This window comes from Theobroma cacao, chromosome 9 (genome assembly GCF_000208745.1).
Source record: "Theobroma cacao cultivar B97-61/B2 chromosome 9, Criollo_cocoa_genome_V2, whole genome shotgun sequence".
In the NCBI taxonomy this organism is placed as follows: domain Eukaryota; kingdom Viridiplantae; phylum Streptophyta; class Magnoliopsida; order Malvales; family Malvaceae; genus Theobroma; species Theobroma cacao.
In genome coordinates this window covers 34,056,581-34,075,751 of record NC_030858.1, presented here as the reverse complement: position 1 = coordinate 34,075,751, position 19,171 = coordinate 34,056,581, and the positions used below count along the sequence as shown (strand labels likewise).

The 19,171-nt window shown below is 35.3% G+C and overlaps 4 protein-coding genes across 6 annotated transcripts; 1 reads left to right on the top strand and 3 right to left on the bottom strand.

Annotated features, from left to right (window-relative positions):
- LOC18590313 (cytochrome c oxidase assembly protein COX11, mitochondrial) lies at nucleotides 115–4,391 on the bottom strand. Of its 2 annotated transcripts, none has more exons than XM_018127212.1 (8): nucleotides 4,213–4,391; nucleotides 3,856–3,945; nucleotides 3,186–3,540; nucleotides 3,032–3,084; nucleotides 2,141–2,213; nucleotides 1,953–2,057; nucleotides 733–813; nucleotides 115–638 (listed from the first exon to the last, which is right to left on the bottom strand). In XM_018127212.1, exons 2-8 carry the CDS (start codon nucleotides 3,921–3,923, stop codon nucleotides 537–539), a joined length of 837 nt encoding a protein of 278 aa, XP_017982701.1. In that variant the 5' UTR covers nucleotides 3,924–3,945; nucleotides 4,213–4,391; the 3' UTR covers nucleotides 115–536. The 2 variants fall into 2 exon arrangements, with proteins under 2 accessions (XP_017982701.1, XP_007015807.1); XM_007015745.2 differs by having other exon boundaries at nucleotides 4,221–4,391.
- Nucleotides 6,276–8,696, bottom strand: LOC18590312 (probable calcium-binding protein CML48). The gene is made up of 5 exons (XM_018127213.1): nucleotides 8,124–8,696; nucleotides 7,368–7,414; nucleotides 7,063–7,238; nucleotides 6,887–6,905; nucleotides 6,276–6,546 (listed from the first exon to the last, which is right to left on the bottom strand). The coding sequence occupies exons 1-5, from the start codon at nucleotides 8,488–8,490 to the stop codon at nucleotides 6,436–6,438; spliced, it is 720 nt and encodes a 239-aa protein (XP_017982702.1). The 5' UTR covers nucleotides 8,491–8,696; the 3' UTR covers nucleotides 6,276–6,435.
- Nucleotides 10,523–11,472, top strand: LOC18590310 (DNA polymerase epsilon subunit 3). Its single transcript, XM_007015742.2, has 3 exons — nucleotides 10,523–10,809; nucleotides 10,895–11,013; nucleotides 11,098–11,472. The coding sequence occupies exons 1-3, from the start codon at nucleotides 10,640–10,642 to the stop codon at nucleotides 11,292–11,294; spliced, it is 486 nt and encodes a 161-aa protein (XP_007015804.2). The 5' UTR covers nucleotides 10,523–10,639; the 3' UTR covers nucleotides 11,295–11,472.
- Nucleotides 11,855–18,842, bottom strand: LOC18590309 (heterogeneous nuclear ribonucleoprotein Q). Of its 2 annotated transcripts, XM_007015740.2 has the most exons (9): nucleotides 18,688–18,839; nucleotides 16,809–17,255; nucleotides 16,612–16,728; nucleotides 16,173–16,313; nucleotides 15,877–16,050; nucleotides 14,940–15,147; nucleotides 14,687–14,862; nucleotides 13,525–13,610; nucleotides 11,855–12,218 (listed from the first exon to the last, which is right to left on the bottom strand). In XM_007015740.2, the coding sequence occupies exons 2-9, from the start codon at nucleotides 17,217–17,219 to the stop codon at nucleotides 12,089–12,091; spliced, it is 1,443 nt and encodes a 480-aa protein (XP_007015802.1). In that variant the 5' UTR covers nucleotides 17,220–17,255; nucleotides 18,688–18,839; the 3' UTR covers nucleotides 11,855–12,088. The 2 variants fall into 2 exon arrangements, with proteins under 2 accessions (XP_007015802.1, XP_017982699.1); XM_018127210.1 differs by lacking the exons at nucleotides 11,855–12,218; nucleotides 13,525–13,610 and adding an exon at nucleotides 13,633–13,660 and having other exon boundaries at nucleotides 18,688–18,842.

Sequence of the window (19,171 nt, the reverse complement as noted above, 5' to 3'; positions counted from 1 at the left end):
CCATCCCTCTTATCCAACTGTCTAATTTGATGGGAACTCCCTCCAAGAGAAAACACAAACAATGTGAAAAACAGTGACATTTGCAATTACTCCATAGTAGAACTACAAGACAAATTTAAACAAATAGTTATGATAAGCAAATAGTTCTTCAAATTACATAAGCATAGGGAACATTGAAAGAAAATCGAAACTGATAACAAGAGAAAGGAAAAATATAGACCTAAGGTACAAGCAGTTAGTTTTGTTTTGGGAGGGGAAGGAAAAGCACCTCTAAAGAGGGCCCAAACCTGGCACAAACCAAGAATAGACTTCCACCACAAAGAGGTGGAAAGAAGAAGGTACTACCAAAAGAATTGCTACAAAATTATGTTTCTTGTCCTCTTTCTCCCTGTATATCAATGGGGTCCGGTTTCTCCTTGTGCACAAAACAAGATCCTATCTAATCGTATCACAAAAAAGTTTGGTTCCTTGAACCTAACAGTTTTATTCTCATGTGAACATGTTCTATTTTCACTATGAATTTATTAGTTCCCCATTTATTCTTCAGAAACCTTGAAAAATGTATAAGATAAGATCAGGTTGTTGATACCATCCATTCGGGGATCTGTTTCAAACTCAGGATCTATGTAGAAGAAAACCTGCAAAAAGTACAAGCAAGTCAATGATCACAAATGAGTTTTGCCTTAAAAACAGTAAACAATTTATTTTATTTGTAAACAAAACACCACTTACAGGCATGTCAATCTGCTCTCCAGGAAGAAGACGCTGCTCCTCAAAGCAAAAGCACTGTATTTTATTGAAGTAAACTGCAGCCTGAAAAAGGAACAAGAAAAACATACAAGTTAATGTGCTTCAACATAATTATTTTTTCAGTCCAAAGATTTCTTTTCTTCCCTTTTCTTTCTCATTATCCCTTTAACAAGTTCATAATATTTCATACTTAATGTTTCTTATGTTAGCTAACTTGGAGATAGTTATCATACAAAGTAAAACATCCAAAACAAATACAGTAGAGGATAAATAAAGATGCCAACTGTAACCAAAAGCACAACAACAACTATTGTTCTTCGTAATCTGGAAGTGACTGTTTTTCACCTGCCTCAGGGCCCATCTCTCAAGACTGTAATAGCAAAGTTAAGTTCCTCAACTCTCTTTAAGAAGAAACTGGAATTCCAACTAGCTGTTGGAGATTTTAGGCCAACCTTACACAACAGGTAGTATAATCATATTTACTAACTTTTTTCTTGCAAAAAGGACAATGAAAAGAAAAGTCAAGTGCAATACATCTTTCCTTCTGATGACATGGGATCATCCAATTGAAAACAGTTAATCTAGCATCTGACTCCAAGCAACAGAAGAATTTAATCACAAACTTGAAGACAATGGTTTTATTCAGGCTCTTCTTGGCTGAGACCAAAAGAAAAACAAAATTGCACATTCTCCTATTGTCACTCCTAGAAGCCCCAAAGCAATACTATAAACCTAAAAGAATGACATCGCCAGCATTTAAGCATACTTGATAGGGGCTAGACATAGATTCACAATGATACCATTCAAAAATTTTGGAAAGAAATTTAGACATGGAGAGAGAGAGAGAGGGGAAGAGATTACAATCATGGGAACTACAGATTCACAAGGATCGGTGAGAAGCAGAGCTTGGCAGACACAGAGTTTTCTCAATCCAAGTTATACGTGTAGTAAAAATGGAACGGCAAGGACTAACTTGACCATTTGAGCAAATACTATAGAAAGGAAAAGTAAATACCATAAGTCAAGACTGAAAACGATTTAGACAGCTAGAAAGAGATGGTCAAAAATCCTAAAGGCTCACAGCCAAATAATGCATGAGAGGTCAACCCAGATCTAACACATGCCAATAACTCAAATTCTAGAAATAACAAATAATTCAACTAGTCCAATGTTAATTACAGAGCATGTGTAAGTATCAGTACCTTCATAGGGGTGACGTTATATGTAGAGACACCAGTTATGGGCGTTGAACTTCGATTTTCAGCAGTATAAAATGCAAGGGCACTTTCTCCAGGCTTGACTCTCACCTAGCAGAAAAAATAAATAAATAGAAGACAAAACGAAGCCATCACTTGAAAATGCCCAAAATCCACAGAGAAAACTTAAGCACCTCTCTTTGAGTCGGAATAAATTTCCAGGGCATTCCATCTGCCACATCAGCATTGAATTGGACAACTATCTCCCTGCAAGGGTAAGCACAAATTTCTCAAGATCAAATATATAGAAGAAGAATAAGAAGACTCCATTGTGATAAAGTCTAATGCTTCACAGTAGCAAGTCTTAGAAATGCATAAATTAAATTGAATAAAAATGAACAAACCGGGTGATGAGAACTGATGAATAATCCTAAATCTAACTGCCTGACTCCTATTTGTTACTGTGTTGTATTGAAGTAGCATGTTGTATGAAGCAAGTGCATGGTTGGAAGACAGGGATATCTCGCGGTCAATCTTATCAAACCGAATATCTAACAAAGCATCTCACTCCCTTCTTCCTTTTAGAGGAAAAACAACATCCTATGACCATTAGTGGTGTCGTTTAAGTTGTTTTCCATCCCACTTGAGAAAAATGCTTCTTGCAACAAACAATTCCATCATTTTTCTACTAAGATGAATAGTAACATGCCTTTTATTGAGGGAAAGATTTCATGCTGTATAAGTGAAGCAAAAAGGTTACAACAGTTGGAAGAAACCCTTATCAATATTATTGAAACTCATGTCTCTCATTCTAGCACAAATCTCACTTGACAAAAATAAAAGAACCATGACAATAACAAATCTTAAGAAACATATGCATATCTAAGCAGAAAATATCAAAAAGTAGAAACTGAGTATGTCATAAGTCGAAACAAACCCCTGAACCAAATTTAACCCAAAAAATGACACAAGGATTACACATAGCTATAGAGTCTCAACCAAATTATTAGAAAGGATAGTATGATCATAATTATTTAAAACAGAGATTAAGATAAGCTCTTACATCCAAAGCCTAGAAAGCGCACCTTGTTGCTACTGTCCCATCTTTTGCATGCCGAGCAATCTTCTCTTCAACACTCTAAAGAAAACAAATATTTGTTCTGGTGAAAAACCAACAGAAGAAAAAGAAATTCTGAAATAGTGAAAAGATAGAAAAGAATAACATAAACTCAGCTTCACCTCACGGCGTTGGACAGTACCGCCATACCCAGTAGCCTGGCAAAATCTTCGGTACAAAGGGACAGCAGCATAACTACTTCCCACCATTGCAAAAACCAATGCTGTAAGATACAAAAGAGTCTTTTTGGATTTTTTCTCTTTGGAAGCATGGGAAGCATGTGAAGCATAATGCCGCTGAATGCTAAAGGGAGACAATCTCCCAAAACATTGAGAACCATAAGGATGGAAATCAAAAGACTTCGTTAAAGGCCTTGTGCTAAAGTCACATCTTGGCATCGAACCCCAAGCATTGTTGCCACACCCAATAGAAGCTTCAAAGAACTTGTATCTTGGATATAAGGCATCAGGAAGAAACCTGGATTAACACAAAAATTTTCATCCAAGTGGTACACATCCCAGAAAAGGAAGCTTACATTCAGGTTGGGAGAAAAATGAAGTTGCAAAAGGATAAAATCTAAAGGCTGAGTGTATCCAAATGATTATCCTTTAAAGGCTAAAGAACAAGATATGAATAAAAAATTTAGAACACCAGTCTTTCACAACCAGTAGGTTTTTCCTAAAACAAATTTCTGGAGAAATTTCTGTCTTAGTTCTCCAAGTAAAATACCTTGATTTCAATGAAAACAAACAGTTACAAGGATCAAATATATTGGTAACACATGATACTTACCTTGATTCACGAGACAAAAATTGTTGATTCAAGAAACTGATTCTACTAGAAAGTCTTGACCATGACATGATAGTAGGCACCTATGTATCACTGCACATGCAAACGCAAAAGCAAAAGAGTAATGAACAATATAGCAAATTTAATTTCACTTTGGCTTCTAAAAATATGACAATAAAATCCCACCAGACCAGAAACGATAACAGAAACACATTATCAAACTAATCAATAGCCCAACAGATTTACTCAAGAAGACCCAATTTTTAAAGCATGAACCAATCAATAGTAGAACCCCATATCAGCAATAAGGCCATAATGCTTGAAATAAAGATGTAAAAAAATTGAAATTAATAGTAAGACCTTTATACCTTCAAAAGGGTATTGAACTACTGAAATGGGGTCTCAAAAAGGAGTTATTTTTGGGTCTATTCTTAAGCCTCTGGCTTTGAGTTTCTGGCAAAGTTGGAAGCTTGAAAGTGTGTACACCTGAAAAGAGGAGCCGCTTGAGCCTCGGGAGGCAGAGAAGAAGAGAAAGAGAGAAAAATAAATAAAACAAAAAATAAAATACGACATAATCAAGGGTTAATTTGCACAAATGGGACTCAACAATTGTGGAATATTCAATTTGGTGCCCATTTTACTTTTCTATGTGAAAATTGAATGGGCAAAAAATGTTTAGGTATAAAAAATAATATTCTAAATAGTTACAAATTAGAAAATTGATTTTTTTAATGGGTAATGAATTACATATATATTCTAATAATTTAGAGGTATTTAGTTTTAGAAAATTTATTCCTTTTCTAATTTTACTTATCACTTTTTTAATGAAATTATTTTATTCATTTTCTAAAATATTAAAAAATTTATGTTTTCTTCAAAAAGAAAAAGATTTTCATTATGTTTAAAATTCTTGTTATTACTTAACTTATTTGTTCCAACGAATTAGAATGAATAATTGGTTAATTCAATTAAATCGGTTAGAAAATTTCATTAATTGATTTAACCATCTTCTATATAAATATTAACCAAATTGACCGACTTTACACATTAATCGGTTTTAGTTGGTTAATTTGATTCTAATCGCCTATCAAAAAAATTTTATCTCTTAAAATTTTTAACTTTTCAATTTACTTAAATGTTTATTTTGAAAAATTATTATCCTTATATAGTTTTTATGGTTAATATAAGCTTATTTTGAAAGAAAAAAAAAATTAAAAACTTACTTTGATATTAATATTATTAGAGTAAGACCTGTGTGTTGCATACGGACCAAATATAATACACTCAAGCATGCGATCCATGCATAGCCCTCTATAACTCGCGTGAACAATTTTAGACTCTTTTTGAAAACTCTGTTCAACCTTTCTAAGCACCCTTTGAAACGACACATGGTTAAGCGAGGAAATCCCTTTAAGGCTTCTTTTTTAACTATGTTATAAATTTTTTTAAGCAATTTTGTACTGATATTTTTAATGCTATCATTGTACACAAGTATACAAAAAAGAAATCTAAGCACTGGGAAGGGATTTGAGATTTATTTTTCTATCTATGAAATCAATTATTTCTTTGAGAACAATATTCAGACATCTTTAACTTTTAATTATAATTACATACAAGTTCATTAATTTTCAAAATATACATTCTGTTCCAAATATTTAAATAATATTAATACATAAACATAAAATATTTAAAATATTTTCTTTTCTTTTTTCACTCTTCCCCTTTCTCTTAAGTTGGCTGGTTGACACAGACCTACCACTCCACAATCGAAGACTCGGCCGAACTCCCCAAGGAGCACCAAATCGACGCTTTCTTAGCCTGGGGAGCACTTGGCTCCCTTAGCTTGAGGAGCATTGTCGAGTTCTCCCTTCCCTTGGCAGCAACGATCAATGCTCTCCTATTTTTTTAAAATTAATAAAAATTATATAATAATAATAATTTTTAAACTTAATAAAAAATAAATTTATCGTTTCAATATTATCACGTCATTAAATAAACGAAAATACTAACAATTAACTAACAGTTGAACTTATATATCTAATAAAATTTATTTTTTAAAAACAAAATATCCATTTCAAAAACTAATGAACTCATTTAAAATTTTGATTCAAATTTAAAAATATGATAATATTTTACCCTATTTCTTTCTTTAGTTGGTATTATTGAAAATAGATTTAATATTGTCTCTTTGGTACTACACCGTTTGATTATCCATTTCTTTTTGTTTTGTCTATTATTTTTCAATTTAGTAATATAATCATGAATTATTGCAGATTAAATGACCTGTAATTTGAATTTGCAAGTGAAGACAATGCAACTTTTAACACAGCTACTCAAAAATCAACCTTATTTTCTCCATCTCGCTGTGTAGAGAAAGACAAAAGAAAACAGTTTAGAGTAGATGTGCTTACAAAGACAAAGGATGATTCAGTCCCAAATGCTTGTTAGTAGTACTTGTTTTTGTCGCAAAAAGAGGCAAATTCTTCACACTCATCACAATATTTATCAAAGGGTACAATTCAAGAGGATAGTTGTAGCCTAAAATCAAATGATTGAATCAAAGCTCATGATCATAATACAAAGTCAGTCATATGAAACAAGAAATGGAATGACTATAGACATGAATGAATCGTAGGTAAGCGTTGCTGAACCAGTATAGCGTGGATCCTTTTCCTTGAATTTTTCAGTCAAGCCCTGAAAACAAGAACCATGATAAAATTACTATTCCAATGCTTTAACCAGTGCATGAAAGCTCCTATCAAACAATTATGTAATCATATGGCAAAAGAAGAAGCATAGCAGCAGCCTCATTTGTACGACAGTGAACCATATTAAGCTACATTGGTAGATAGGGATAATCGAGTATTTGACTTAATAATAGGCGCATGTATTCCTGTATTCAAAGAATCGGATCTGAATCACCGCTTCCTCAAATATAAATATTTGAGATAGGAAACTATTGACTACTAATCAAGAAATTTCAAGATGATTGGATGCAGTTAAATGGAGAGAAAGGGAGTATGCAATCTCTCACCTTTACAATCATCCCGCACCTGCAAATCAAAAACAAGATGAAAAAACATCAATTAGATTATCGATTATCATATTTCAAATCTTTAAAGGGAAACAATACAATGAAAATGAAAAGAAATTAAAGAAGAATGAACGTGTTAGAAAAGAAGAATGAACGTGTTCGAGAAGAAGCCTTACTCAACAAAACTGTCGAAATTGAGTTCAACCTTCCTGCCACTTCCATTGTCATACTTGGAAATTAGAACCTGAAGGACAGAAGGTGGAATTGCATATCCAAGGCTGTATAGAGCATCCCTCAGTTCCATCAAATCAATTTTCCCACTCTTATCTCTATCAAATCTCTCAAATATGGCCTACAATTTCGAATCCATGAGCATTAACTCAGTGCTTAAAAATGATATTAGCATGAAAGTATTAGAGATTAAAATATATGGAAAATGTTGAGACCAAAATCTATTCATAGAAAATGCTTAATCACTCACCCGCCACTGACCAAGGCAACTCCACAGTGCAGCAAACTCTCTGGGCCCTGAAATTGAAATTTTTGCAACAATCATGTAATTAAAATGTCTCTTTAGACCAAAAAAAAAAAAAAGGAAGAAAAAAGTTGGAAAAGATAACAAGTGCCTAAGGGTTATTTCTAAAGTTCTTTTTACTTAGACCACAAGCAATAATTGATTATGAATATGAAAATTCTGATACATTGAATGAAGTATATTTTCCTGGATAATAACCTTGACAAGTGTCCTAAAGACACACCTTAGCAAGATTTGAAAAAACAAATCAGAAGAACCAACAAAGTAAAGGGAAAGGCAAACTCTTAAAAGCTAAGGATAAAAAAACTAGCAACAGGAAGGAGACCATTATTTAATTGAATGGGTCCGGGTCCAGGTCCAGGAAAGTAAAGCAGAAAGCAAAAGAATCATGCCAAGTCAAATTTGAATCTGATAGCTTTACATTTAAGCGGATAAAAAATGGTGCTGTTCAATGTTCAAAATTCCAATTATTTCTTTTTCAATCAACAGTTGTTAGATTTTAAGACCATTAAATCTCTGACTCATGCCTCATTTATGCAGATTTCTTTAATATGCTGAAGTTTCTCAATGATTAGCATTAGTTGGTAGGGACAAAACTGAAGATAGCAATAAGGAAATTGTTCTCATAATTAATTATCAATAAGAAACCGAAAACTGAAGATAACAAACAAATTAATTGAGATAGGAAAGAAAATGGCTAACCAATTTTGAGAGAATCATGTGGGTTCTTGAACAAGAACATGAGCAATCTTATAGTCCTGATATTAAACCTCTGGTAGCCTGAAGACAGAGCCCGTTGCAACTCATTTTCATCGATGAATCCACTTCTATCCCTGTCCACCATCTCAAACGCCCTTATCACTTCTGGGTGCGTTCCTGCTGGAAACGAAGCCTGCCCATAACTTGGCTGCTGCTGGTGCTGCCCGTAATAGCTGTGACTAGGACGAGAGCCGCCATGATGATTATAAGAGTAGTTATCCTGTTGCTGCTGCTGCCCGTAGGATTGTGGGGGCAGCTCTGGTGCTGATGGTGCATAGGAATGAGATGAATAGCCCCTCGAAGAAGCCATTGATTTCGACGGAAAAACTCAAGAAAATTCTGGATTTTCCTTTCCCGGGTATCTGATGGATTCAACAAAGAATAAACAATTCAAGATTTTTGTGCAGAGTTTTCGGTTGAGGTGGCTTTGTTTATCTTCGCTTTTTCTTTTGGAGTTTGCAGGTTCGATTTGAAATAAATGAGGGTTTTCAATGGAAACCACGAGATATGTATGTGAATGTGAATGTGACCGTCAAATATGTTTAAGTTAAAGTGACATCGAAGACGTCATGATTGCAATCAGCGGGGCCCGTTGTCGCGCGGACATCTGGTTTACGTAAGCGTGTATGGTACTTGCGATTAGGCGGAGGCGGCTCCCTGTCTTTGTACTTTCCCGAGTTCAATCTTGCTTTTGAATCGATGTTTCCAGAGATACATCCTACGTTTTTAAACAAAAAAGTAATAATACGTTGACAAATGAATCAGTGGTTGACCCAACCAAAGTAGTTTTGACAGCCAACATCACATCAACTGAGCACCTGAAATTTGCAACCATAAAAGCAATATGCCACTCCATCCCCCTAAGGTTGGATCTGTTCTATTGATTTCCTTGGCAGGCAGCCATTAGTGAATCACTCTCCACACCAAGCCCATGAGCTTGTGCATGGAAAGACTTCACACCACATGGTCGATTCTACTGCTCCTAAACCTGCCATATTATTATCCTTCTTATAATGGGCTGCATCGACATTTACCTTTAAAACTCTATTCTGGAAATCCTCCATCATCCTGCTAGCTAAAACAGCCACCATTCTAGCCCAAACCACGCCCATTGTTCATGGAAACACCCATTCCGATTGTTCCAAAGCAGTCAACAAACATACATACGTACAGCAGTCTGGGTGAGAAAAAGCTCCCAAAACTCTGTAGCAGCCAACCATAAACGCAGCTGAGATTTTATATATGGGCATTGCAGTCTGCCTCCAAAACAGTTGTGTTAAATTCACACTGGAAGAGAACATGTTGCAATAACTCGCCTGGCGCTGTCCGCAAACGCAGCAATAGCAAACATCCTCCTCCCAAATAGTAGGCATCCTCAAAAGCTTGGGCTGTTGAGGTCCCCTGTATTAGTATCCACGCAAAGTCAGGGACAACTAAATACTTTTAAAGGTTTAAAGCAATTAAATATTTAAATGAGATTTTTATTAAAATTAAAAAAATATTGTTAGTTAGAGATCATTAAAAATATATTCGATTTATTGAAAATAAAAAAATATTTGAAAATTATTAACATTATAAGAATTGATAAGTAATATAAAATAGAAATTTATTAAACATATAATTTAAAAAGTGAAAGAATATGTAATTTTATTAATTATTTTGATTTTTACATAATTTAAGAAATGAGATAAGTAGTTAAAAATTACTAAGAGACAGAAGTTAGAGATAATAAATATTCAATAGATACTTAATTTAAAAATTATTTTAATTTTTATATATTTTAATATAATTAATTATATTATATAAAATTATGAGGCTTAAAAGCAAGGGTTATGACGACTTTATGCTAAAGCCGGCCCTGCATAAAATATTTGAATTTTGGTAGCACACATGCTGTCCAGTCCACAGCAGTCGGCCAAATGGAGAGCCTTGTTCCATAGCTAATTTCCTCCCTCCCTAACACACCCTTAGAGCTACAAAAATAAGCTGACTTCACCGTGAATTGGCCTAGCAAAGACATCAGAGCATCGCCGCAAGAAACGTCGACTTAAAGGGTTTCTACTTTCCAAATTCTTCTGTCCTGACCAATGAGGCCTGCTACCAGTGTCATGAAGTATACACAAAATATTTTTGAAATAATAATACGATTATTCCAAGTAAAATAATACTATTTTGTTTCATAATTAAATTATGTAATGCTCATTATTTCTTTATATATATAGTGGGAGAATTTAACATTATTTTTATATTTTTTAATTTAAAAAAGTCAATAAATACTGAAAAGGCTTAAGCCCAGAACCAACAAGGCTGGATCCATCATATTATTAACAGCGAAAAGCTTGGAAACAATGGCGGGAAACAAGACCCATTAATTAAATAAATAAATAAATATAAACCTCTCTGGCTTTGCCCAGAACAATTTCTTTGGAAAAATTTGTGGAGAAAAAACACAGAGAAAAATGGAGAAAGCGGTACCGGAAGCAGAAGAACTGCCGAAGGCTATCGTGCGCCGGGTGGTGAAGGATAAGCTTTCCGATTGTTCCCCCGACTACGACATTAACGTTCACAAAGACGCCCTCCTCGCTTTCACCGAAAGCGCTCGCATTTTCATCCACTACCTTTCCGCCACGTAAGAAAAAAAAAGCCCCAATTTTTTTAGGGTTTATTAAGTTTTTGTGTGATGATTTGATGTGGAGAGTTAATTGATTTTGCAGGGCAAATGATATCTGCAAGGAATCGAGGAGGCAAACGATAAATGCGGAGGATGTGTTTAAAGCACTGGAAGAAATTGAATTCTCGGAATTTGTTAAACCTCTTAGGGCTTCCCTTGCTGGTTAGTTTCTTTTGTTTTTGGATTCAAGGGAATAACCTTTCTTCATTTCGTTAATTGAAAAATGATTCATGGGTTTCCTTCCAGAGTTCAGGAGGAAGAATGCTGGGAAAAAGGGTGGAGCAACAAGGGAAAAAGAAGTGAAGAAGAAGAGGAAGGTGGAAGAGCCATCTGGCAAGAGTGGAAGTAAAAGCAAACAAAATAAAGGGGAGGATGATAATGAAGAAGAAAGAGAAGAAGGAGAAGAAGAAGCAGAAGAAGATGAGAACAATGGAAATGAGTAAAGCATGAACAGTGTAGTGATTGGGTTAAACTATTTGATATTTATGTTCCTTGTCTGCGTTTAGTTAGATTCATGCTTCAGTTTGGATTGGAAGTGGCATTATGTTTGGCCATTGCAACTGCTATTGAAAAACACACGAATCCATTGAGGTTTCAGGTATTTGAGGTCTCTGTTTGTCTGCTCTTGTTACAATCAAACAAGCCCATTCCAAATTATAATGCCAAACAGAGTTTTCTTGGATTGATTCAAGCCATGAAAACGATGATTTAGCTACAGGCCACACGAAGACTGGTTTGCGTCCAAAATTTATACATGAGCTGAATTGAACGTTCCTGTCATCTTTCTCTAATGAACATAGCCTGGCAAAAGACTGAAACCGATTATCTTAACTGAAAATAAAAACCAACAATTAAAGAATGGTTTTGGTAATGTTGATCCTAGTCTTCCATTCCTTCTTTGTTCATTACTTTTAAACATGAACGTACATATTCTAAAGTACTAAACCCCTAAACATACCTCTCTGACTCTAAGCTTTCGGGATAAACATGTTAGCTACTACCATTTCAATAAACACAGGCACATTATTATATTAAGATGACCGCTGCAACATAAATAAGCACATCAACAAATGAACTAGCTGATTCCATAGACAACCATTACGTACAGCAATTCCCAATCACACACAATAAACCAGGCAGTTTGGTTATAACTTAAAAATGAACACTTTTGAGGAGAGTGCAAGGGAATGATTGAGTACACTCTCCATCCACAACTATAATCATCTAATATGAGCAATCAATAGGGGCGATACCGCCTACTATCATTGCTGTGTTTTCCCCTGCTTGAGCTGCCACCACTCTTGCCACCACCCCTACTACTTCTCTGATGTACAGGTGGGCTTTGAGGTTGAGTTCCTGGTTGTTGCCTGCATGGATAGATGATTAAGGGTTTATTCGCGGGACTATATCAGAATAACAGCAAGTCACTACAGAACCATCTCTTTCAATGTGAAAATTACAAACTGCATCCACCTAAGAGTTCAGGTTACCCAATGACTGATTGACCCTCAGACTGGCTCAAATTTAAATGTGCAAATATTCAAAGCCTTTTTGGCAAGCTAAACCAAAAAACCAAGTCAACAGATGAGGGAAACATGCCTCTTTCCCATGGACAAATTTCAACTAAGGGCCACATCATCCTAAATCACTTTAATTTGGTGAACACATTAACCACATCCAGTAATCCAACTTCAGTCGAATAACTCACTTCTAGGCTAGGGAAGTAATTCAGCAAAGCTAATTCATTTGGGCTCTGAGTCAGAGGTGGCAAATGGGCAGATTCAAACGGGTTTGGATCACGTCATCTCAGGTTAAGGTCACATGGATTTGGATCTTTTTGACTTTCTAGTTGTTCCAAATTTGAGTAATTTCAGGCTTAGGTCAGGATAGAATGAAATTGGTAATCAAATTTTGCATTTTTTATCTTAAAAAGGGGTTATTACGGCTTTGGGTTGAATTGATGTCAAGTTCAAATCATTTCGGATTTGGGTCTTTGACTTTTTGGTTGGGTTTGGCTTCTGGTTTTGTCAGGTGGGTTTTCAGGTTTGTGTTAATTTTGCCACCTCTACTTTGAGTGGTTCATAGGAATTTTAAAAAGAAAAGAAAATATAAAGGAAAGCAAGGAGAATAAAGAACGAAGAAGAAATAAAGAATAAAACTCCTTTTTTTTTTTTACTAATTATGATATATTATATTTTGATATTAAGGTAAGAAACAGAAATTGTTTAATTTTTTACATTGCAATTTTCTTCTTTACTACTTTCATTCAAGTTTTCTTTTCTTTGACATTCTGCCTGAATAAAACAGAGCCTTAAATGAAAATGTCAACTATGTCAACTAATTCAATCTAGGTTTGTACCCCAAAAATTATGAACATGTGGTCAAATGGCTCCTTGCTTTCAGGACGAGGCTGGCAAGTCCACACATGGCCATTTTATACGACATTGGCCTATAAAGTTTCTATGGGAATTGCTGATTGGACATACTTGCTAAGCCAATTACAAATAATGCTAAATCTCAGGTGGTTACTGGACCCTAGACATTACAGCAGTGAAGAGATAGAGACAAGGGTCAAACGGAACTGACAAAGTCCTGCCTTGCCATCGAAAGAAAGAGGATACAGATTTTTAAAAGTTCAAAATATTGGAAATAAAATATAGTTATTGAACTTACAGAACATATCCAATCCGTCCATCAGGTAGAAGCATTGGCATCATTGACATGCCAGTAGGGGTTGGTCCCCTACCATAGATTAAGGGCTGTAGGTGACATATATTTTTATATCAGATACAATCTAGCAGTCATAAATCTGCAAGTAAACATAAGGATGATAAAGAGATTCAGAGCATTCTTTTATCCTAACATTATATGATCTTGAAATGACCTTGACTGTCACTCCAAAGGTCAAAATACAGTTCATTACATCTGTCACTATATTTCTCACTGAACAAAATTAACATAACAAATTTGAAGACATTCAACATATAGAAAGTGGAGATAAAAAGGTTAAGCTAACAAATTTTTGCCCCACTTCCTCAAGCACCCACTGCCACCCAAAAGAAGAAAAAATACTAAGGTTTTTTTAAACTTGAAAAAGAAAACAAAATACAGAGACAGGCATTCAGGAGTTAGATGTTAATCCTGTAGAGGAACTTCCAGCCATAAATTATACCACAGTCAAACTATCAAAGGCACTCATGGGGATACAAAGATAGCCAGGGAATATGCAGAACATCAACAATGTAAAAGTTCATAAGCCAAAGGCCTAACACCCAATGATTATGCAGACATGTAATGTCAAATGCTCTAATTTGAAACAAGATACAGGTTCTAATTCAAAAAACCATGATATCAATCAAACCATTAGAATAATTCTAAGCTAGGAGAACCTAGAAAACTCTGCTTTTAAAATTGTCCTTTTTCTTTGAAAAAAAAACTCATATCCAAAAGCAAAACCAAGCTAAAACAAGACCAAGAATTTTAAAACATAGAGCTTTATCAAATAAAAGCCAAATATAGCACCACATCTAAAATATCTGCCAAAGGACCTGTTTCAGTGGAACCATAATAATAATTCTTCTAAACTAAACTGGGTAAAGATCTGGTTCAGACAGAGATATAGTGACAGACACAAATAGTAATAAGCCACAGCACAAGCTCGAATATTTAACAAGGATAACATCGGCATTCCAAATAGGTCAAATGCAGAGGTAGTATGAAAGTGAAAGTACAAACAAACTAATGATCAACTGCAGAGTATTGAGAAAAAATTATGAAGTAAGATATAGAAGCATTCAAACATGCACCTGTACATGCACAGAGGCAAATATCTCACCTGTGCAAGGCCTGCAACACCATATCCTGGACTTAGAGCACCATAGGCACCCCCAACCAGACCATAGCCAACATGAGGTGGATAACCAGGAAGAAAACCTGAATTCTGAGAACTTGAACTCCCAGCAGTCTTTTGATCTGCTTGTGGTTTTGCAAGAGAACATTCCACAACTTGCCCTGAAAAACAAAACAATAACATTCAGAATACATCCACTAAACAAAAACAAAAAAATGGGAAAGAACTCAATAATCACCATCCAATTCGTATTTTTCTGTGTTTTTCAGCGCTTTCATGGCACAAGATCTCTCTGCAAAATGAACAAAACCAATTCTATTTCTCTCTTGTCCAGGTTTTGCAGGAGGCAGAACCACTTTTGTGATCTTTCCATGATGTTCAAATAGCTTCTTTAACTGATCTTGTGTCACATCCTTTGGCAAATTCTTTACATAAACTGCCTTTACCTGCATAAAATACGTTAACTTAAATTCCCAAATCCAAAATACAATTAGGAAGACACCCATACAAATAAATTGCAATCAAGGTGACAACCACCAGAAAGGAAAACCGATTCACGAAGCGAAGGAAATACTTGGCATATCAAAAGAAAAGCTCAAGTAACAAATCCATGAAAACAGGATAGAAGCTGAAGCAATGATATAAAACAGTTGAAATAAGTTAACAAATGTCTAAGCTATCAAAAGATTAAGGCCAGCCCAGTGAGAGAGGCTCCGCATTGTGGTGGTTAGAGGGCCAAGTGTACACAGCCTTACGCTCACTTTGCAGAGAGTTTTCTTCTATGATTTGAATCCATGACTTCCAGGTTAAAATGAACCAATGCTCACCCTCTAGCAAAAAAATGAGATAAACAACTATTTAGTCAATCTCCCCACCCCCTCCCCCTAACTCAGACACACCTCTTCTCCTTACACAGAAAAAACCAACCAATGGCCCTCAATTTGGGAGAACCAATAGATAAAGAGTATAAGAGATAGATGAGGTGATTGCTCCGTATGAGATGTTTCCACGCTATCAATGCACATGATACACAGAAGAACGCATGATGTCAGCCTCAACTCAAAAAAGTGGGGTATGGAGCAACAAACCCATCCACCGAAACATACATGAACAAATAAACTGCCAAAAGAAGCCAGCAGGAAACCAGGAAGGGAAGGAGAGCAACTTAATGGTACCTGAGAAGCAGCAGAAGAATCAGCATTTTTAGGATCAGCCCAGCTCACAGTTGGAGCATTATCACCCAGCCTGAATTCTGGGTTCATCATCTTCTGCCTCGAATACTCAGCACATGCATTGTTATAGTACTCAACAAAGGCAAAGCCCCTGTTATTACTTGAGTTCTTCATATCCTGAAAGCATAAAAGCAAATAGAAAAGACTACTTACCATAAGACAACCCTTAAAGATCAACAGTAACCAATAGTCTCCAAAACGAGAGTCTAAAATAGATATGCACAAGTTCATGAACTAACCTTCACCAATTCCAAACCAGTAACTCCAGGCCCAACCTCTGACACAACCTTCCTCAGGTCTTCCTCTCCCCAGCTTCTAGGAATATTACCAATAAACAATCGATGCTTTGATTGGGATGTAGAACATTTAATTTTTCTACCCTGAGAGAGAGAGAGAGAGAGATGGAAGCCACAAAGTTCTTCAGCAAACAAAGAAACATGCTTGAAAACATCAAATATAATAACATTGTTGTCAAAAACAAAGAGAAAATGGGGATGGGTACTCCCTAAGAGATTGTTACTCATCTCTAAATTTTATAGGTTGAACTAACATCTTCGTCATAGAGTTATATATATACAGCTAATAATCTGTAAGTTGCCTTTCAGGTTAAGAGGGTCATGCAACATTTTTAGTTTGGACAACATTAACATGTACATGATTGATAAGAAAATTCGTTACCTTAAATTCAGCATTGTTTAGCTCATCAATGGCTTTAGAGGCCAACTCTACGCTTCTAAAGGTCACAAATGCAAAGCCCTTGTTTTCACTTGAATCTTTACCTTTCATTATCCGAACCTGACATCATAGAGTATGATGTGTCAGTCTTTATCTCAATGAGGAATAAAAATAGTTCCTCAAATAGCAAAAGAGAGTACCTCAGTAACTTCTCCAACAGATTCACAAAAGTCTTTCAAATCCTCCGGAGAAACATCATGTGGAATGCCTCCAATATATACTTCAGAACCATGAGGAGGACGATCAAGAAGCTCAGCATGTTTCTTCTTTTCGTCCCCATCTTCAAGTTTTGTCTCATCAGCATCAGCCCCATTGGCATTTTCATTATCTTGATCTTCTTCTTCAACCTCTTCTTCCACCTCCTCTTCTATTTCTTCCTCTTCTTCTTCTACCTCCACTTCTTCATACTCCACCTCTTCCTCCATGGTCTCCTCAGGATCGTTGTCTTCATCAAGATCAACCCTCTCGTCAGACTCAACAGCCTGTTCAGGCTCACTTGGTCCTTCAGATTCCACTGACTCAGCAGCAGTATTTGCCTTTGGTCTTGGCATCTTATGTATCTATTTAAACAAGCTTGCAAGGCAATTCTGAAGAAGGCACAGAGGCCAGAAGAATTCAAGGGAAGAAGTACACACATATTGAAAGGAGGAAACAAAATGAAAGGCCACAAGGTTCAGATATCGTATCTCAATTGAACCCGTGTCATGAGATAAGACTCAAAGGGGGTTGCAAGGTTAAAGACTTTCATCAAAAGGTATAATTAAGCAGTAGATTTTAAAGAGAAAGGCAAAAGATATTTCTGAATGATAATTAAGAGGCTTATGAAGTGGTGCAAATTATCAAGGAATGAACTTGCTCAAATCAGAGCAAGGATCACAAGACTGCTGTCCAAAAAAAATATTGACATGTTTAAGCTTAAGACAGTTTCATTCAAAATGTAATGCAAAGTGACAAAACAAAATTACGAACAAATAAGCAGGCATGACTTTATTCAGATATACAAAAAGACATGAGCTTGCTGTATGGAAAAAGAAAATCAAGCAACATTAGCTAAAGACCAAAAATCATTGGTTCCAAGCAAAATACACCATTCCTACACTCTGGTAATAACTTAAAAGACAAGGACTGAGATTCTTCCAGATATAATAGTTTGTTCAATTTTGTTTTTATTCTGCCATCACCCTAAACAAGTTTTCCAATAGTCAACACTTAGTCTCTAGAATGTGATCCTGACTTCATACAATTATATAGAACTAATACTAATAAGTTGCATTAAATTATTGTTAAGGCTTCTGACACTCAATTAACAAATCATCTTCACAGGCCACAAGGCAACCAGACAGCTCATATTCCATATTTCCATGTTTTGACTTGAAAAATTAAAACTCAACTCAATGATTGGAATGCACCCCATCCAACAAGCCGAAGAAAGTTTTTTCTACTTTCTTCATCAAAATCACCAGGAAAAATAAATAAATAAATAGAAAACAGACTATTCTGAACAAAATAAAAAGGAAAAGGGCAAAATATCAAAACTAAAACCTACGAATCCATCTCTGGTGTTGTACTAATTAAGAGCCTAGGTCTATAAACTCGTTTTCTTCCATAGTAAAGACTGTCATTTCTTTGCTGACAACTTCCTGAAATTTTCAACAAATCTATACGACAAAGATGTTAATGAATAAATAGCCTCTATTAATAAACTTTTTCTTTTTTTGCAATTCTAAGATCCCCAGTTCACTTTTATACCAAATTTGCAGAATTCCTTCACTTGAGAGAATTTTTGACCAATCAAGGCATTAAATTTATTGAGCATAGAACTCTAAAACACATTAAAAGTTCAAACATCAAGTTCAAAATTTTGAAAACCCCAACGAAATTCAACAAATACCCACCACAAATCAGCCCTGGAATGAACCAACAAGTAAAAAAAATTAACCCAAAGTGAAAGTACATTTTGCTCGAGAAACAAGCACCAATTGAAACTTCATAATTATAAGTGAGAGAGAGAGAAAATACCAGAGTTCTAGGTGTAGAGCAAATAAGCTAAGAAGCTTTGAAAGGTGAGAGAGAAAGAGAGCGGACGCTTTGCAGTGTAAAGTTCGGAAGTAATCGAAGAAAGCAAAGGATATTTTCTTTCTCTTTTTTTTGAGCAAAAATATAAATAGAGGAACAAGCCCTAAAACTAAAAGATTTATAATGGGAGACAACGTCGACAAAGACTTGTACCTTTTAATAACCCCTTTTGCAAAAGCTTTTTCGCAGCGCAGGCTATGAGCATGAATTGGATGCGTATCCTATTTTTTTTTTTACTGCATGTTTGGTACGCGGAATAACTAAGCTATTTCCCTTCCATTATTTACTCTTCTTAGTTTGGTTGGCAATTAAGCAAGGAATAGCCATTCTCCCATTTTACTTATTTCTCAAAATTAGTAAAAACTCCTCTTTAACTACACCCAATGCTTCTTTTGGTATTAGTTATTTCATATTTCATAAAATAGCT

What these genes read in the sequence shown, in the direction of transcription:
- LOC18590312 (XM_018127213.1), bottom strand. Translation starts at nt 8,490, where the DNA reads ATGGCTTCTTCGAGGGGCTATTCATCTCATTCCTATGCACCATCAGCA. An exon ending in ACATGATTCTCTCAAAATTG is followed by an intron (nt 7,415 to 8,123) that starts GTTAGCCATTTT and finishes TTTCAATTTCAG; the next exon opens with GGCCCAGAGAGTTTGCTGCA. An exon ending in GTTGCCTTGGTCAGTGGCGG is followed by an intron (nt 7,239 to 7,367) that starts GTGAGTGATTAA and finishes TCGAAATTGTAG; the next exon opens with GCCATATTTGAGAGATTTGA.
- LOC18590310 (XM_007015742.2), top strand. Translation starts at nt 10,640, where the DNA reads ATGGAGAAAGCGGTACCGGAAGCAGAAGAACTGCCGAAGGCTATCGTG. An exon ending in ATCCACTACCTTTCCGCCAC is followed by an intron (nt 10,810 to 10,894) that starts GTAAGAAAAAAA and finishes TTGATTTTGCAG; the next exon opens with GGCAAATGATATCTGCAAGG. An exon ending in TCTTAGGGCTTCCCTTGCTG is followed by an intron (nt 11,014 to 11,097) that starts GTTAGTTTCTTT and finishes GTTTCCTTCCAG; the next exon opens with AGTTCAGGAGGAAGAATGCT.
- LOC18590313 (XM_018127212.1), bottom strand. Translation starts at nt 3,923, where the DNA reads ATGTCATGGTCAAGACTTTCTAGTAGAATCAGTTTCTTGAATCAACAA. An exon ending in TTTTTGTCTCGTGAATCAAG is followed by an intron (nt 3,541 to 3,855) that starts GTAAGTATCATG and finishes GTGTTAATCCAG; the next exon opens with GTTTCTTCCTGATGCCTTAT. An exon ending in TTATTCCGACTCAAAGAGAG is followed by an intron (nt 2,058 to 2,140) that starts GTGCTTAAGTTT and finishes TTTTTCTGCTAG; the next exon opens with GTGAGAGTCAAGCCTGGAGA.
- LOC18590309 (XM_007015740.2), bottom strand. Translation starts at nt 17,219, where the DNA reads ATGCCAAGACCAAAGGCAAATACTGCTGCTGAGTCAGTGGAATCTGAA. An exon ending in AGAAAAATACGAATTGGATG is followed by an intron (nt 14,863 to 14,939) that starts GTGATTATTGAG and finishes TTTGTTTTTCAG; the next exon opens with GGCAAGTTGTGGAATGTTCT. An exon ending in GGACGGATTGGATATGTTCT is followed by an intron (nt 12,219 to 13,524) that starts GTAAGTTCAATA and finishes CTATCCATGCAG; the next exon opens with GCAACAACCAGGAACTCAAC.